Source organism: Salmo trutta, unplaced genomic scaffold (assembly GCF_901001165.1).
Source record: "Salmo trutta unplaced genomic scaffold, fSalTru1.1, whole genome shotgun sequence".
NCBI lineage: Eukaryota > Metazoa > Chordata > Actinopteri > Salmoniformes > Salmonidae > Salmo > Salmo trutta.
In genome coordinates, this window is record NW_021823154.1 from 689311 (window position 1) to 707691 (window position 18381).

The window sequence follows — 18381 nt, forward strand, 5'->3', positions numbered from 1 at the left end:
GTTGGCTGGGTCTCCATCTGCTTCATTCAACCAGAATCTTCCACACTCTGGTGGGGCAGACTGAGTAGTTTAATTGAAGTTCGGTTTAAGAACATTGATAACTTAATTCCCGTAACAATTTGGTCCTTCGAGCCGGATTCCAAAATCTGTCCCTGTCTTCCTAAGGTAACACGCCAAAAACTGTGCACGGGCGGGTCATTGACTCGTAAATTAAAGACCTGTCCCCTGAAATTGGGGTTCCATAACAGTCCGGTAAATATCTAGGGTCGACAGAAACGGTGACGGAATCCAACCAACATTGCTTTTCCCAGCCTACAAGACGAAGGTCAATAAACCTTTATTTACAAATTTGGGGGAATGGTTTAAGATATCTTGGACTTGATGTTCTAAATACTTGGAATTTACCAATAATAGGAGCTTAGTTATTCTACACAGATTCACTAAGGTGTTTTTACTTTGTGAATTAACAAAATTGATAAGGGAGCAGGTCCGCGAAGACCTGAGGTACATGTGCACTACCATAAATAAAACTAGCTTAACCTGTTATGGATAGGGGGCAGTATTTTCACGGCCGGATAAAAAACGTACCCGATTTAATCTGATTATTACTCCTGCCCAGAAACTAGAATATGCATATAATTATTAGCTTTGGATAGAACACACTCCAAAGTTTCTAAAACTGTTTGAATGATGTCTGTGAGTATAACAGAACTCATTTGGCAGGCCAAATCCTGAGAAGATTCTGTACAGGAAGTACCCTGTCTGACCATTTCTTGCCCTTCTTGATTATCTCTATCCATTACAAAGGATCTCTGCTGTTACGTGACACTTCCTACGGCTCCCATGGGATCTCAGAAGGTGGCAAAAAGCTGAATCGTGGCTTTGCAGGCTCTGGCTGAAAAACATTAGCGCGTTTGGATAGTGGCCAGTAACAATACTATGAGACTCAGGCTCGTGCACGAGAGGATAACATGCTTTTATTTTCTCTCTCTTTGTACGCTTACACGCTTTCTCGGTTGGAATATTATCGCTTTTTTTCGAGAAAAATGGCCTGTTAACGAATGGCAAATTAACCATAGATCCGAATCAAGAGACATACCTAAATAAAGTCCTAAATTGAGGAGAGGAGAGGCTATAAAATAGGTTTAGTGAGATAGGACGGTAATTCTATGCGAACAAGATAACTGAAATGGTCAATTAACAAGAGTGAGTTAACCATAGATGCGATTCAAAAGACAACACTGAAATAAAGTCCAAAAAGGAGGAGAGGCGAGAGCATTAAATTAAACAAGACGAGGTAAATTACTTATAGATCCAAATTAACAGATTGGAATTAAACAAAACAAGGTAAGATAATCATACATCCAAATTAGTAGTCATAATAGAACAAAACCAGGTTAAAGTGAAAAGCAAATACACATAGATCGTGAGCATAGAGTGGTAGCACCCACATAAGAGAGGAGTGACAAAATTCTAGATTGTGAGAAGAAGACACATAGATTGTGATACACATAGATGTTTTAAATTGAATTTTAAAATAATTGTTATGCTTTTTGTGAACGTTTATCGTGAGTAATTTAGTAAATTGTTAGTAAATTTGCCGGAAGTTTTGCGGGGGGTATGCTACTTCTGAACGTCACATGCTAATGTAAAAAGCTGTTTTTTGATATAAATATGAACTTGATTGAACAAAACATGCATGTATTGTATAACATAATGTCCTAGGTGTGTCATCTGATGAAGATCATCAAAGGTTAGTGCTGCATTTAGCTGTCTGTTTTTTTGTGACATTATATGCTAGCTTGAAAAATGGGTGTCTGATTATTTCTGGCTGGGTACTCTGCTGACATAATCTAATGTTTTGCTTTCGTTGTAAAGCCTTTTTGAAATCGGACAGTGTGGTTAGATTAACGAAAGTCTTGTCTTTAAATAGCTGTAAAATAGTCGTTTGTTTGAGAAATTGAAGTAATAGCATTTCAAAGGTATTTGAAAATCACGCCACAGGATTCAACTGGCTATTACGTAGGTGGGACGAATTCGTCCCGCCGGTCCTAGAGAAGTTAATAATAACGGTAGAAAGCACTCACATAGAGATTAATAGTAAGTACACACAAATTGTGAGAAAAGCATAATAACAATGATAGTTATTGGATAACCATGGGTGGCAAATCCTCAAAGGAGGTGCAGGAATTAACGGGAGATGAGCGATACATGGAGTTAAATGTTATAAAATAAATATTTATTTCGGTCCAATGTGGAGAAGGAAGTATGAATTTGATGGATGTTTGGATGTAGAAAAGTTGGGACTAATGATCAGAAAGATACATAAGGTATGTGGGGACAAGACAGGGAAACAGCAGGTCAAGGGTTAGATATAGCCAGGGTGTGGCTGTCTGAAGCCCGGAGAAGAAGGCAAGAAGGCAAGTGTAGAGAAAGAGAGAGAGAAGGTTTGAAGAAGGATATCAGCAGGGGGAAGACAAAAAAGGATGTGCGTGTGAGATAGGGTTATTGACCAGTTAAAAGTCATAAGTTCGGTAACTCGTATATGTGTGAGACCTTATAACTTATCAAAAGTCACAATAGTAATTATTCCTAAATTCTGAGAAAGAGAAAAAGAGAGAGGCAGAGTAAACGGGAGCAAGGTTAAGGAGAGTAATCGCAGGCGAAAAGCTTAGACAATTACATTAAGGCTATGTTCTGGAAATTGTATCGGTAGTACGTGCCTAATTTTATGACTACAGACATTTAGAAATAGGGTTGTTTGCGAGGAGTCTCCATCAGTTCAATAGCACGTTGGTGGTTCAGCGGTAGAATTCTCGACTGCCAGGCGGGAGGCTCTGGTTTGTTTCTCAGCCTATGCATCAGTGGATTAAAATTTGAGGTGCTGATTGTCATTCAACTGTTGGTATATTTTGCCTGGAAAGATAAGGTTGTTAGTGGTTGTTTAAGATATAAACCGAACGTTTTGATAGCTTGTTTAGTTTAAATTGAAGAGACAGTTACCTAAATCTAATGAATTATAATGAGAGGATAGGTGACTGTGATAGAATAGCACCGACCAAAGTGTGTTTTTATTTGAAAGGAGTTTTATTAAGTATTTTGTGAATGTGGCGATTTACATGGTACATTTAAAGTCGTAGACATTTCATAAGTGTGAAGCCGAAAGAGAGGAGAAAGTTGTAACATACAGTGGGGAGAACAAGTATTTGATACACTGCTGATTTTGCAGGTTTTGCTACTTACAAAGCATGTAGAGGTCTGTAGTTTTTTATCATAGGTACACTTCAACTGTGAGAGATGGAATCTAAAACAAAAATCCAGAAAATCACATTGTATGATTTTTAAGTAATTAATTTGCATTTTATTGCACACACATATGGAATCTTAGAAGTTATACACACATAGAATCGTTGAAGGAAGGGCAGACGGAGAAGTTCTCCCCCACACTGCTGAAACCTTGAGGGTTGGGGAGTAGCAGGAAGGAAGGAGGGGGGCCAGGAGGAGAAGATAGGAAGAGAATTTAATTTGGTTCGCTTAGCTTTAGGATATTAATTCATGGAGCGACTATCGGCTCCATTGGCATGTATTTTAGTTTTGATTTTAAGTTCATGTTTGGTAAATTCGCTAGGAAGAGATATGATGATTTTGTTGAAAGTAGTTGTTACCCTAACTAAAAGGGGAATGAAAGCGTAGTTGGTTTCAGGAACTAAGGTGTTAGACACTGAACCATTGCCCAGACACTATTCTGCACAGCAGGCTGAAATAGCAGCATTGACTAGAGCCGGCGAGATAAGAAAGGAGAGAAAAGTTACTATTTACACAGACAAGCGCATAGGTATTTAAAACCATACAAAGCAGCACAGATAAATCTTAAAGAAGAGAAGACACTTGACAGAGAATTGTTACAGGATAGCCGAGAATGAATTCCCCAGGAAGAATTGGACATGTGGAAAATGAAAGGGGCAATCCTACAAGATAAGGTCTGACATAAGGATAATTTACTATATGCAGCAATATTGATACATGGGCAGAGCCATGTATCAACAGGGGGGGAAGGATGGTAGAGCAGGTGATAGAACAGATTAGGAAACACTGCAGGTTAGGAAAGAGTGGTGGCCTAGAGGATAACTACTTAATGGCAGAGAATAATTACTTTAAAAAAATTGTAGAATATCCCCTCCAACATTTGGAAATGTACCTTATTGAATTACTCCGAAGAGAGGGGAAGAAGGGGTGTTTAACAATAATAAATAAGTACAGCAAATGGGTAGAAGCGTTCCCAACTTACTTGGTGGACATGATTATGGTAGCTAAAATATTAGGTCAATATATTATCCCTAGAGTTGGTTTACTAGGATCTATCTCTTTAAATGATGGATGACATTTTAGCTAATCAGGTTGAATAAATAGAATGCCAGAGTTAGAGAGACCAGAGCAGGTAGACATAGAAGTTGAAGAAATACTAGCAAAGCACATGAGAAGACTGTTTGTTAACCAAACCCGTATGTCCAAGATTTTGTGTACAACAGGTGAATTACAGGAGAAGGTGATTCACTCAATCCAACCAGGAGACTGGGTGTGGATCCAGTCCCTGAGGAGAAAAGACTGGAAGCAGCCCCATTGGGAAGGCCCATACCAGGTTCAGCTAAACCACTGCCTTTGCCATTAGAAAAGCTGAGAGACTCACTTGGGTCTACGTTATCCACTGCAAAAAGGTATGTACACATATGAGCACTGCTGATCACACACAGAGTTAGGAGAAGAACCGAGTACCAACAGGGCCCGGGGGTTACCTCCTTAACCTGTTATGGATAGGGGGCAGTATTTTCACGGCCGGATAAAAAAACGTACCCGATTTAATCTGGTTATTACTCCTGCCCAGAAACTAGAATATGCCTATAATTGTTTGATTTGGATAGAAAACACCCTAAAGTTTCTAAAACTGTTCGAACTGTCTGTGAGTATAACAGAACTCATATGGCAGGCCAAAACCTGAGAAGATTCTATACAGGAAGTGCCCTCTCTGACCATTTCTTGGCCTTCTATAGCCTCTTTATCGAAAACAGAGGATCTCTGCTGTAACATGACATTTTCTAAGGCTCCCATAGGCTCTCAGAAGGCGCCAGAATGTTGAATGATGACTCTGCAGTCCCTGGGCTAAAAACAGTAGCGCATTTGGATAGTGGTCGATCTGAGAATAATGACACGGGTGTGCGCGTGCACGTGAAGACACCATTTCTTCTTTCAGTCTTTGAACGAAAACAACATCTGCCGGTCGGAATATTATCGCTATTTTACGAGAAAAATCGCATAAAAATGTATTTTAAACAGCGTTTGACATGCTTCGAAGTACGGTAATGGAATATTTAGAATTTTTTTGTCACGGTACGCGCCGGGGTGTCACCCTTCAGATAGTGTCTTGAATGCAAGACCAAAACGCCGCTATTTGGATATAACTATGGATTATTTGGAAACAAAACAACATTGGGTGTAAAGTAGAAGTCCTGGGAGTGCATTCTCACGAAGAACAGCAAAGGTAATCCAATTTTTCTTATAGTAAATCTGAGTTTGGTGAGGGCCAAACTTGGTGGGTGTCAAAATAGCTAGCCTGTGATGGCCGGGCCATCTACTCAGAATATTGCAAAATGTGCTTTCACCGGAAAGCTATTTTAAAATCAGACATAGCGATTGCATAAAGGAGTTCTGTATCTATAATTCTTAAATTAATTGTTATGCTTTTTGTGAACGTTTATCGTGAGTAATTTAGTAAATTGTTAGTAAATTCGCTGTTAAAAAATACCCTAAAGGATTGATTGTAAACATCGTTTAAGATGTTTCTACAAACGGTAATGGAGCTATTGACCATTTCGTCTATGGATTTGCGTCCACGGCACATGGCATTGTAAAGTGTTCTGGATGGGTCAACAAAACGGACGTATTTGGACATAAATGATGGACTTTGCAGAACAAATGAACATTTCTTGTGGAAGTGGGTGCCCTCCCGAGTGCATTCCGCCGAAGATCAGCAAAGGTAAGAAAATATTTTGAACATATTTTAAAGATTTGTCGACGCCGTTGTTGTAAGCTAACTGTATAGCTTAGCACTGAAGGCTAAGTTCTGTACTCAGAATATTGAACAACGTGCTTTTCCGTGACGTTATTTTGAAATCTCACAACGCGGTTGCGTAAATGAGTAGATTATCTATAATTCTTTAAATAATTGTTATACATTTTGTCAAAGTTTAGATGAGTAGTTCTGTAAAATGTGGAGACCATTCACCGGGAGTTATGGGGAGAATACAGTTTCTGAACGTCACGCACCAATGTAAAATGGGGTTTTTGGATATAAATATGAACTTGATCGAACAAAAAAATGCATGTATTGTCTAACATGATGTCCTAGGAGTGTCATCTGATGAAGATTGTCAAAGGTTAGTGCTTAATTTTAGCTGTATATCTGGTTTTGTGATGGCTATCAGTGCATAGAAAATGGCTGTGTTTAGCAACAAAATAAAGCGCTGTCCTAAAATAATCTAATATTTTGCTTTCCCCGTAAAGCCTTTTTGAAATTGGACAATGTGGTAGGATTAACAAGAGGATTATCTTTAAAATGCCGTATAATACTTTAATTTTTATTTAGAGATTTGTTTGTTTTTGAATTTCGCGCGGTTGTATTTCACTGGTGGTTGTCCAACCAATCCCGTTACCGGGATTTTATTACATTTACATTTAAGTCATTTAGCAGACGCTCTTATCCAGAGCGACTTACAAATTGGTGCATTCACCTTATGACATCCAGTGGAATAACCACTTTACAATAGTGCATCTAAATTTTTTAGGGGGGGGTTAGAAGGATTACTTTATCCTATCCTAGGTATTCCTTAAAGACTATAATCCAATGCTGTGTGTGAGTAGATTTTTAAGACTAGGACACTGTTACTACTTCAAAATGAGCATGGCAGAGTTGATAAGACGACCTTGGGAAAGGAACAGAAGAAGAGGGTTCCCTAAGTTAGGGAGAGAAACAACGGCCTGAGAACGGCTTAGCTGGCAGGAGATTAGAAGACAGGTTGCAAGGTTTGATAATGAATGTATGTGTACTATGGAAAAATACAGCCGCCTTCGGTGGAGTTCTCTACTGATGCGAGTTCATTTGGGTGTGTGTGTGTTAATATAAAAGGCTTTGTGCATTGTATAGATTTTAGCACTCTCATAAATAAACATTTAGACCATTGTTGGCTGGGTCTCCATCTGCTTCATTCAACCAGAATCTTACACACTCTGGTGGGGCAGACTGAGTAGTTTAATTGAAGTTTGGTTTAAGAACATTGATAACTTAATTCCCGTAACAGTTTTATACTCCGTAAAAGATAGAAAAAAATATTACAACAAATGTTATGGTTATACTCAAATATATTGTTTAATAAATAAATTCTTTATGGAAAAACTGTTTAAAAATTGTATTTTATTTATTATGATATTATGAATAGAAATGGAGTTGTCACATATGCAGTTAAAATATATGGGAATGTCTGCTCAATCCAAATTTACAACCAACTGATTGCAGCACTACCACAAAAATGGAGGCGGCAAGTGGAAAAGGGAGACGGTAGGGAACTTGTTTGCCTGCCATATATTAAAAGATACAAATTGGCTGAAAGGAACTGGCATAAATGGAAAAATATACCAGTTTCATCTGAGGACAAAAATGTTGACAGCTGCGCCATACAGGTTGCAAAATAAATGGGAGGAGATTTTCGATGTACCAATTCCATGGCATATGGTTTATGAACTGGTACAAAAAACTACACTTGACTCAACAGTTTTTCAATTTAAATGATTATATACATTTCTTGCCACCAACAGAATGCTATATATATATATATATATATATATATATATATATATGGGGAAACAATACAACAATCTCAGCTCTGTAGATTTTGTTGTGAAGAGACAGAATCAATAGATCATTTATTCTGGTATTGCCCCGATGTAGCTAGTTTCTGGTCATAGGTTCAGGAACGGTTAAAAAAAATCACGTGCTTAAAGTCAACCTTACAAATAGCAGTGTGGGGCGATTTGGAAAGACACAGTCAGTCAATAACATAATAATACTTGCAGGAAAGGTTTTCATCTTTAGCTCACAATCTGTGGATACCATACAATTAGAAAGGTTCAAACATTTTGTAAAACATCACATCCCAATTAAAAAATATATGGCACATGGAAATGTATGTGTATATATATGTATGTGTAGCAAAAAAGTTGAAATAAAACAACGATATTTGTCCTCTGAAGAGGGTGGCGGAGGATTGTTGTTGCTTTTTTGACCAAGATTTACATCCCAGTTTGATCAGGGGTGTATTAATTAGTCACCCACCGTAGCACAACGTTTTGCAAAAAAAAGTAGTTTCTTTGGGACAAATTCAGGTAGTGTTGATCTAGGATCAGGTCTGTTTCCTAGTGAATACACCCCATGGTGTTGAATAGGAGGGTCGATCTAGGATCAGGTCTGTTTCCTAGTGAATACACCCCATGGTGTTGAATAGTAGGGTTGATCTAGGATCAGGTCTGTTTCCTAGTGAATACACCCCATGGTGTTGAATAGGAGGGTTGATCTAGGATCAGGTCTGTTTCCTAGTGAATACACCCCATGGTGTTGAATAGGAGGGTTGATCTAGGATCAGGTCTGTTTCCTAGTGAATACACCCCATGGTGTTGCATCGGAGGGTTGATCTAGGATAAGGTCTCCCCGGTCCAAATGATTCCAATTATTATATGCAATGTTTTTACACAACACTGTGTCTCCATAACATTTGTACAGTTATTTTTGTATTTTGTACCCCAACACTGTTTATCCATTCTACCATTAGGTTGGTACCCCAACACTGTTACTATCCATTCTACCATTAGGTTGGTACCCCAACACTGATACTATCCATTCTACCATTAGGTTGGTACCCCAACACTGTTACTATCCATTCTACCATTAGGATGGTACCCCAACACTGTTACTATCCATTCTACCATTAGGTTGGTACACCAACACTGTTACTATTCATTCTACCATTAGGTTGGTACCCCAACACTGTTACTATCCATTCTACCATTAGGTTGGTACCCCAACACTGTTACTATCCATTCTACCATTAGGTTGGTACCCCAACACTGTTACTATCCATTCTACCATTAGGTTGCTACCCCAACACTGTTACCATCCATTCTACCATTAGGTTGGTACCCCAACACTGTTACTATCCATTCTACCATTAGGTTGGTACCCCAACACTGTTACTATCCATTCTACCATTAGGTTGGTACCCCAACACTGTTACTATCCATTCTACCATTAGATTGGTACCCCAACACTGTTACTATCCATTCTACCATTAGGTTGCTACCCCAACACTGTTACCATCCATTCTACCATTAGGTTGGTACCCCAACACTGTTACTATCCATTCTACCATTAGGTTGGTACCCCAACACTGTTACTATCCATTCTACCATTAGGTTGGTACCCCAACACTGTTGCTATCCATTCTACCATTAGGTTGTTACCCCAACACTGTTACTATCCATTCTACCATTAGGTTGGTACCCCAACACTGTTACTATCCATTCTACCATTAGGTTGGTACCCCAACACTGTTACTATCCATTCTACCATTAGGATGGTACCCCAACACTGTTACTATCCATTCTACCATTAGGTTGGTACCCCAACACTGTTGATCTGAAGCAGTGAACAAAGACAGGGGTCCAGCTCCCCAAGAATGTTGATCATCCTGGAACTAGACTCAGTTCCTTTTCTCAACACCATGTCGATGATGTCACGTGCCTTCTCTGCCCTCTCAGCTATCCCCTTTAGTGAGTACAATTCCTCACTTCCTTCAGACAGAGTGAGTTGTAATCCCATAAAGAATCGAAGGAAGGTCTTTGGTCAAGATGTCAATGTGGTGATGTGTATCTTTGACTAGCCTGACTATCAGCCTCCCCATCTGTATAGGACAAGAGATCATTCCAGTTCATTCCCTTAATTGCATTTTCAAAACCATGTTTAGGTCCCGTGTGACTCAGTTGGTAGAGCATGGTGTTTGCAACGCCAGGGTTGTGGGTTCGATTCCCACGTATGGAGAAAAAAAGTCGCTCTGCTAAATGACTAAAATGTAAATGTATGTTGTGGAAATTCTTCCACACAGAGACACTCGAAGTCAATCTGAAATGAATCATTGTTTATTGTCAGCGAGCTGGAGAGGTTTCAACCAATCAGGATCTCTCCCTGGTCAGACCCAACTCAATGTACCATAGAACACATGTCAATCAGGATCTCTCCCTGGTCAGACCCAACTCAATGTACCATAGAACACATGTCAATCAGGATCTCTCCCTGGTCAGACCCAACTCAATGTACCATAGAACACATGTCAATCAGGATCTCTCACTGGTCAGACCCAACTCAATGTACCATAGTACACATGTCAATCAGGATCTCTCCCTGGTCAGACCCAGCAGTTGTCTTATAAACGGCTATACACAGACAAGTTATATTTGCATGATTTAGCATAATTAATGAATCATTACTGTTATGTTCCATTCATGTGACCGACCAGTACTGGTTCATAACATTTAACAGACCAATACTGGTTCATAGCATTTAACAGACCAACACCTCACCAGGCTTCTTCTCTCTAAGCTGAGACCTTGAAACTGAGATATCTCATTTTCAAAAACAACATCTGGACTTACTGCCAAATTACAGCTACTGATAGTGAGGATTTGTACAGTCAGCCACTCGATGAACACACAAATTAGTTTATAGAACAGCACATGAATAAAACACAGACATTTGTTAAAAGAATAGCACAAACATAAACATTTCCCTTACAATAATTTAAGTGTCTTTGTCCACAGCCTAAGAGACAGGCCTCAGCATCTTCAGATTAGGTGAAGAAGCGTCTGTGTCCAGACTAGAAGACAGGCCTCAGCATCTTCAGATTAGGTGAAGAAGTGTCTTTGTCCAGACTAGAAGACAGGCCTCAGCATCTTCAGATTAGGTGAAGAAGCGTCTTTGTCCAGACTAGGAGACAGGCCTCAGCATCTTCAGATTAGGTGAAGAAGTGTCTTTGTCCACAGACTAGGAGACAGGCCTCAGCATCTTCAAATTAGGTGAAGAAGTGTCTTTGTCCACAGACTAGGAGACAGGCCTCAGCATCTTCAGATTAGGTGAAGAAGTGTCTTTGTCCACAGACTAGGAGACAGGCCTCAGCATCTTCAGATTAGGTGAAGAAGTGTCTTTGTCCACAGACTAGGAGACAGGCCTCAGCATCTTCAGATTAGGTGAAGAAGCGTCTGTGTCCAGACTAGAAGACAGGCCTCAGCATCTTCAGATTAGGTGAAGAAGCGTCTTTGTCCAGACTAGGAGACAGGCCTCAGCATCTTCAGATTAGGTGAAGAAGTGTCTTTGTCCACAGACTAGGAGACAGGCCTCAGCATCTTCAGATTAGGTGAAGAAGTGTCTTTGTCCACAGACTAGGAGACAGGCCTCAGCATCTTCAGATTAGGTGAAGAAGTGTCTTTGTCCACAGACTAGGAGACAGGCCTCATCATCTTCAGATTAGGTGAAGAAGTGTCTTTGTCCACAGACTAGGAGACAGGCCTCAGCATCTTCAGATTAGGTGAAGAAGTGTCTTTGTCCACAGACTAGGAGACAGGCCTCAGCATCTTCAGATTAGGTGAAGAAGTGTCTTTGTCCACAGACTAGGAGACAGGCCTCAGCATCTTCAGATTAGGTGAAGAAGTGTCTTTGTCCACAGACTAGGAGACAGGCCTCAGCATCTTCAGATTAGGTGCTACAAAACAGAGGATGGAGGAGAAGGGAAGAGAGAGATCAGAAAGTATGGAGAAGAATGAGGAGTGAGATACACCTGAGATAATAATGTGATGATGGTCCTATGATACACCTGAGATAATGATGTGATGATGGTCCTATGATACACCTGAGATAATGATGTGATGATGGTCCTATGATACACCTGAGATAATGATGTGATGATGGTCCTATGATACACCTGAGATAATGATGTGATGATGGTCCTATGATACACCTGAGATAATGATGTGATGATGATCCTATGATACACCTGAGATAATGATGTGATGATGGTCCTATGATACACCTGAGATCATGATGTGATGATGGTCCTATGATACACCTGAGATAATGATGTGATGATGGTCCTATGATACACCTGAGATAATGATGTGATGATGGTCCTATGATACACCTGAGATAATGATGTGATGATGGTCCTATGATACACCTGAGATAATGATGTGATATGATAGAACTATAATAAGATACATTTATTACAGGCAGCAACACAAAAACATGCTTCCATTCTGAAAAAGACTTTCTCTTTGATCTGGGTAGCTATGTTTTTATTTGACCTATATTTAATCATTCCACATATTCAAGGGAGGGAGAAAAGAAAACTGTCTTACCTAGATTCACTCAAGTACTTAACAAGATGGTGTTCATGTTCAATGAGAGCTTTGAGACAAGCTCCCGTCACTTCTGGTCCTTTAGGGAGGACTGATCTCAGTAGTTCTCTCATTCGGTCTTGTTCAGTTGTTTCAGCTTTTATTCTGGAGTACTCTTCATCACCAATCATGCTCTTTGACGACAGATCATCTGCTATTGGCATTGGGTTTTTGACTCCCTGAATGAGTATAGCCCTGTGTTTCTTCAGAAACTCCTCAGCAGGAATCCCAGGGAGTGTTAATGCTGAAGGGGGGTGAATTAAATGAATATGTCTTTAGGGTGAACAGCAGCTGTTTCTACATCTAACAGTCTCTCCAGGTATCATTCCCCTGATAGTCATTTATTGAATAGAGCTGACTCCAGGGTTGTGGACAATTCACATTCAAGTCAGTCAGTTTAAAATAAAACACTGAAACGTTTTTTTTTCTTCCTGTAAGTCATTGAAAATAGATGCCCATTTCCGGTTATTGAATTGGAATTTCAGTTCACTTCCTGAATTGACTGACTTATTTGGAATTGACGCCTACCCTGGCTGACACGATTGTCTATTCTACATAACATACAGAGCCTTGCAAAAGTGTTCATACCCCTTGTATTTCTCCATTGTGTTACATAGTGGGATTAAAATGGATTTAATTGTAATGTTTTGTCATCAATCTACTGAAAATGCTCTGTAATGTCAAAGTGGACCTGTCCCCCATACATACAACATCTGGAAGGTCTCTCAGTCAAGTATCACATTTCAAGCACAGAGTCAACTATACACAAAGACCAGGGATGTTTTTGAAAAGCCTCATATACAGCACCTTCAGAAATATTCAGACCCCTTGACTTTTTCCACATTCTGTTACGTTACAGCCTTATTCTAAAATTGATGAAATTGTTGGATGACAAAAAAAAAGAATCCTCAGCAATCTAGTGACGCAGCTCACTATGACATCACAATGCCCCATAATGACATCACAATGCCCCATAACGACAAAGGGAAAACAGGTGTAGAATTTTTGGGCAAATGTATAAAAAATAAGACACAGAAATTCCTTATTTACATAAGTATTCAGACCATTTGCTATGAGACTCGAAATTTAGCTCAGGTGCTTCCTGTTTCCATTGATCATCCTGAAGATGTTTCTACAACTTGATTGGAGTCCACCTGTGGTAAATTCAATTGATTGGACATGATTTGGAAAGGCACACACACGTCTATATAAGTTCCCACAGTTGAAGAAACCTGGCACCATCCCGACGGTGAAGCATGGTGGTGGCAGCATCATGCTGTGGGGATGTTTTTCAGTGGCAGGGACTGGGAGACTAGTCAGGATCAAGGGAAAGATGAACGGAGCAAAGTACAGAGAAATCCTTGATGAAAACCTGCTCCAAAGCACTCAGGACCTCAGACTGTGGCGAAGGTTCATCTTCCAACAGGACAACTACCCTAAGCACACAGTCAAGACAAGACAACGCAGGAGTGGCTTCGGGACAAGTCTCTGAATGTCTATGAGAGGCCCAGCCAGAGCCCGGACCCGATCTAACATCTCTGGAGAGACCTGAAAATAGCTGTGCAGCGACGCTCCCCATCCAACCTGACAGAGCTTGAGAGGATCTGCAGAGAAGAATGGGAGAAATTCCCCAAATACAGGTGTGCCAAGCTTGTAGCGTCATACCCTAGAAGATTATAGGCTGTAATCGCTGCCAAAGGTGCTCCAACAAAGTACTGAGTAAAGGGTCTGAATACTTAAGTAAATGTGATATTTTATTATTAATAAATTAGAAAAAATGTCTAAACCTGTTTTTGCTTTGACATTATGGGATATTATGTGTAGATTGATGAGGGGAAAAAACAACTGAATCCATTTTAGAACAAGGCTGTAATGTTAGAAAATGTGGAAAAGTCAAGGGGTCTGAATACTTTCCGAATGCACAGTAAACTCTCATGTTTACTTACATGTTGAATGGGTGTCAGTGACGTATTCTGTCACACCCTGATCTGTTTCACCTGTCTTTGTGATTGTCTCCACCCCCCTCCAGGTGTCGCCCATCTCCCCATTACCCCCTGTGTACTTATTCCTGTGTTCTCTGTTTGTCTGTTGCCAGTTCGTCTTGTTTGTTCGAGTCAACCAGCGTTGTGTCTCAGCTCATGTTTTTCCCCCAGTCTCTCTTTTCCTGTCCTCCCGGTTTTGACCCTTGCCTGTCCTGACTCTGAGCCCGCCTGCCTGACCACTCTGCGAGTCCTGCCTCTGAGCCCGCCTGCCTGACCACTCTGCCTGTCCTGCCTCTGAGCCCGCCTGCCTGACCACTCTGCCTGTCCTGCCTCTGAGCCCGCCTGCCTGACCACTCTGCCTGTCCTGACTCTGAGCCCGCCTGCCTGACCACTCTGCCTGTCCTGCCTCTGAGCCCGCCTGCCTGACCACTCTGCCTGTCCCTGACCCCACCTGCCTGACCACTCTGCCTGTCCTGACTCTGAGCCCGCCTGCCTGACCACTCTGCCTGTCCTGCCTCTGAGCCCGCCTGCCTGACCACTCTGCCTGTCCTGCCTCTGAGCCCGCCTACCTGACCACTCTGCCTGTCCCTGACCCCACCTGCCGATCGGTACCTTTTGCACCCTCTCTGGATTACTGACCTCTGCCTGCCTTGACCGGTCTTTGCCTGCCCCTGTTACAATAAACAGTGTTACTTGGACAGTCTGCATCTGGGTCTTACCTTGGTTCTGATAGTATTCATCTGAAAGATAAACAACATGAGGTTATATCACTATAAATAGCATCTGTTACAAAAGTACAAAGTGATGATTGACATGTGCTCCTACCTCGTGATACAGTTTCTTTCCATACTGTCCTCTCATCATCACTGAATAACTCCATCTCAATGTCAATCCCTGTCATTTTCACAACTGCTTTGAAAAAGCTTGGTGTGGTGTCTCTATGTATGAGATGAATCCTCTGGAGGGAGGGAGAGAGAGAGAGATCAATGCATAGAAATGTGACTTAAATGTCAGATTCATGTTCTTAGTCTAATAAAACTGTACCGGTGGAAAGATGGAGGTAGAACAGGGAATGTTCAGTCTGAAGGAACTATTCAGTTTGAAGGACTGCTCTGGTCTTGTGTTGGGAAACCTTTTAGACCCTTGAAACTTTGATTCCTGTTGTTCCACAGCCTGCGAAACGAGGCATGGAATACACAGCCAGTCAATGTATAGTCTAATTCAAACATTATTCAGAAAACTAGCAACACACTTATCTTCATTTAATGAATGTCAACATAAACTGCACCACTGGTTAGTTAAGGTCATCTCTATAATAATGATACCTCACCTGTATTTGGCCGGGGTTACTGGGGAACAGGTATAGGCGTGGAATTAGTGTTTCCTTCATCACTGTCAGATAGAGCATCAGCTCACAGTGGACATCTACGTTCCAAGAAAGGATATAGCTCAGTATAACAGAGATAGCTGAGAACTTGGGATGGAGAATCTTAGCATGGAATCTGGTGACCTCATGCACTTCCTCTAAAGACACTCCATGTTCCTCTACATGAAGAATCTTCATCTCATTCCTCAGGGAAGGGTTGGTCCCTGAACAACACAATAAAAAGGAGACAGAAAGACAAATATTGTATTATTCATCCATCTAAAACACAAAGAATATGCAGTACCAGATCACAGTAAACTCAAACTCCCAGAATAGTTCATTGATTCATTCAGGAAGTGAAACTCAGTTACATGGAAATGTCTTTCTGAATACTATTTCTACATGGTTTTACCTAAACAGACACAGTGTGGCAGATGAACTTCCTCCAGTTCACCTAACTCCATAGTGATGTCCAGCAATGGACCACCTTGTGTGTACTGCATGTCTTTCAGAAGTTGACTGTAGGGCTCCCAGTTCCTGAAGTGATACTTCAGAATGACATCTCTCTCACACAGCCAGCGGAGCCCAGACACTGTGCACTCATAACTCCCTTTGGGTGTCCTGTGACTGAGGGCAACAACAAGATATGGTAGAGAGGGTCAATGGTCAAATGGAAATGTTGGATTAGAAGACTATTCCCAAAGGTAATGGGGAAATACACTAGCAAGTGGAATGAAATGTTAAAAGTAGTTATTTTACCTGAACATTGTAACTCCCTGGACAGTGGAAGTCAAGGGTTCAATCTGAAGCCAGTGTGTGGAGTCCTGAACAAGGACAAGCATGTCAGTAATACATATGAGGCCTGTTTCCTGGACACAGATTGAGTCTAGTGCTGGACTAAAAAGCATGCTCAATGGAAGTTTCAATAGAAAGATCTTTAAGGTCCAGGACTAGACTTACTCTGTGTCTGGGAAACTGGCCCATTAACCAAAGTAACTAATCTAATGTATTTATTCAATGGTGATTTCTCAATTAAACTGTCTAATGACAAAATATGAAACCAGCTACAATCCTGCATGCCTACAAGCAGAACACAGGACTGTCTATATCCCAGTATGAATGGTTGGTCAGTACACACCTGGCTTTGAGACTGTGTTTATATTACTAAAGCAGAACACAGGACTGTCTATATCCCAGTATGAATGGTTGGTCAGTACACACCTGGCTTTGAGACTGTGTTTATATTACTAAAGCAGAACACAGGACTGTCTATATCCCAGTATGAATGGTTGGTCAGTACACACCTGGCTTTGAGACTGTGTTTATATTACTAAAGCAGAACACAGGACTGTCTATATCCCAGTATGAATGGTTGGTCAGTACACACCTGGCTTTGAGACTGTGTTTATATTACTAAAGCAGAACACAGGACTGTCTATATCCCAGTATGAATGGTTGGTCAGTACACCCCTGGCTTTGAGACTGTGTTTATATTACTAAAGCAGAACACAGGACTGTCTATATCCCAGTATGAATGGTTGGTCAGTACACACCTGGCTTTGAGACTGTGTTTATATTACTAAAGCAGAACACAGGACTGTCTATATCCCAGTATGAATGGTTGGTCAGGACACACCTGGCTTTGAGACTGTGTTTATATTACTAAAGCAGAACACAGGACTGTCTATATCCCAGTATGAATGGTTGGTCGGTACACACCTGGCTTTGAGACTGTGTTTATATTACTAAAGCAGAACACAGGACTGTCTATATCCCAGTATGAATGGTTGGTCAGTACACACCTGGCTTTGAGACTGTGTTTATATTACTAAAGCAGAACACAGGACTGTCTATATCCCAGTATGAATGGTTGGTCAGTACACACCTGGCTTTGAGACTGTACCTGACTCCTGCAGGTATGTAAAAGTAAGAATTGACATTATGACTTACCTCAACATGGACACAAGTCTTACAGCTCTGAGGAATCCCTGAAGCCAAAAGTAGTTATTTAAAACTGACAATCTCATGTAATAATGAATTAATATTTATTAAATAGACTTAAAAATGAATATAAGTGATCAACAGTCTCAGAATGTACACTCATTAGCATACCATAATCTGGCATTAGTGTTATATTAATTCATGTTTGTGGAATGAGGAAACAACATCGTTCTGGTCCATGTTTTGTAGATGTTGGGGCCTGATTTCTGGTAGATCCTAGGATGAGAGCTTAAAGGTAGAGTCAGCTAAATGATGATGTACGAGCAGCATCACAGATATTGTGATGAGCAAGATGCCTGAATTCTCTCTCACACAGTCACACACAGTATTTGCCCATTTGCAAGGGTTCTCTTCACTCTCTTACAGAGTGTTAGCCACCGGACCAAAACAGCGGAGAAGTTTAGCATTATGCTCCAACACTCTTAGTTGTTGTAGAAATTGACCCACTATGCCGTTTACTTTGTGCATCTACGTCATATCGCTGAC

General features: G+C 40.7%; 1 protein-coding gene and 1 long non-coding RNA gene across 2 annotated transcripts in view; both read right to left on the bottom strand.

Annotated features, from left to right (window-relative positions):
* Nucleotides 1-652: 652 nt before the first annotated feature.
* Nucleotides 653-10477, bottom strand: LOC115189443 (uncharacterized). The gene is made up of 3 exons (XR_003876902.1): nt 10270-10477; nt 4953-4955; nt 653-662 (listed from the first exon to the last, which is right to left on the bottom strand). It is a non-coding gene; the product is annotated as an uncharacterized LOC115189443 (long non-coding RNA).
* Nucleotides 10478-11843: 1366 nt separating this feature from the next.
* LOC115189383 (NACHT, LRR and PYD domains-containing protein 12) overlaps nt 11844-18381 on the bottom strand; it is a 79936-nt gene continuing 73398 nt past the window's right edge. Inside the window, exons 14-17 of the mRNA XM_029747953.1 lie at nt 16349-16521; nt 15859-16118; nt 15248-15268; nt 11844-11855 (exon numbers count right to left, since the gene is read on the bottom strand). Of these exons, the coding sequence (XP_029603813.1) occupies nt 11844-11855; nt 15248-15268; nt 15859-16118; nt 16349-16521 (466 nt within the window). The remainder of the gene's footprint in view (nt 11856-15247; nt 15269-15858; nt 16119-16348; nt 16522-18381) is intronic.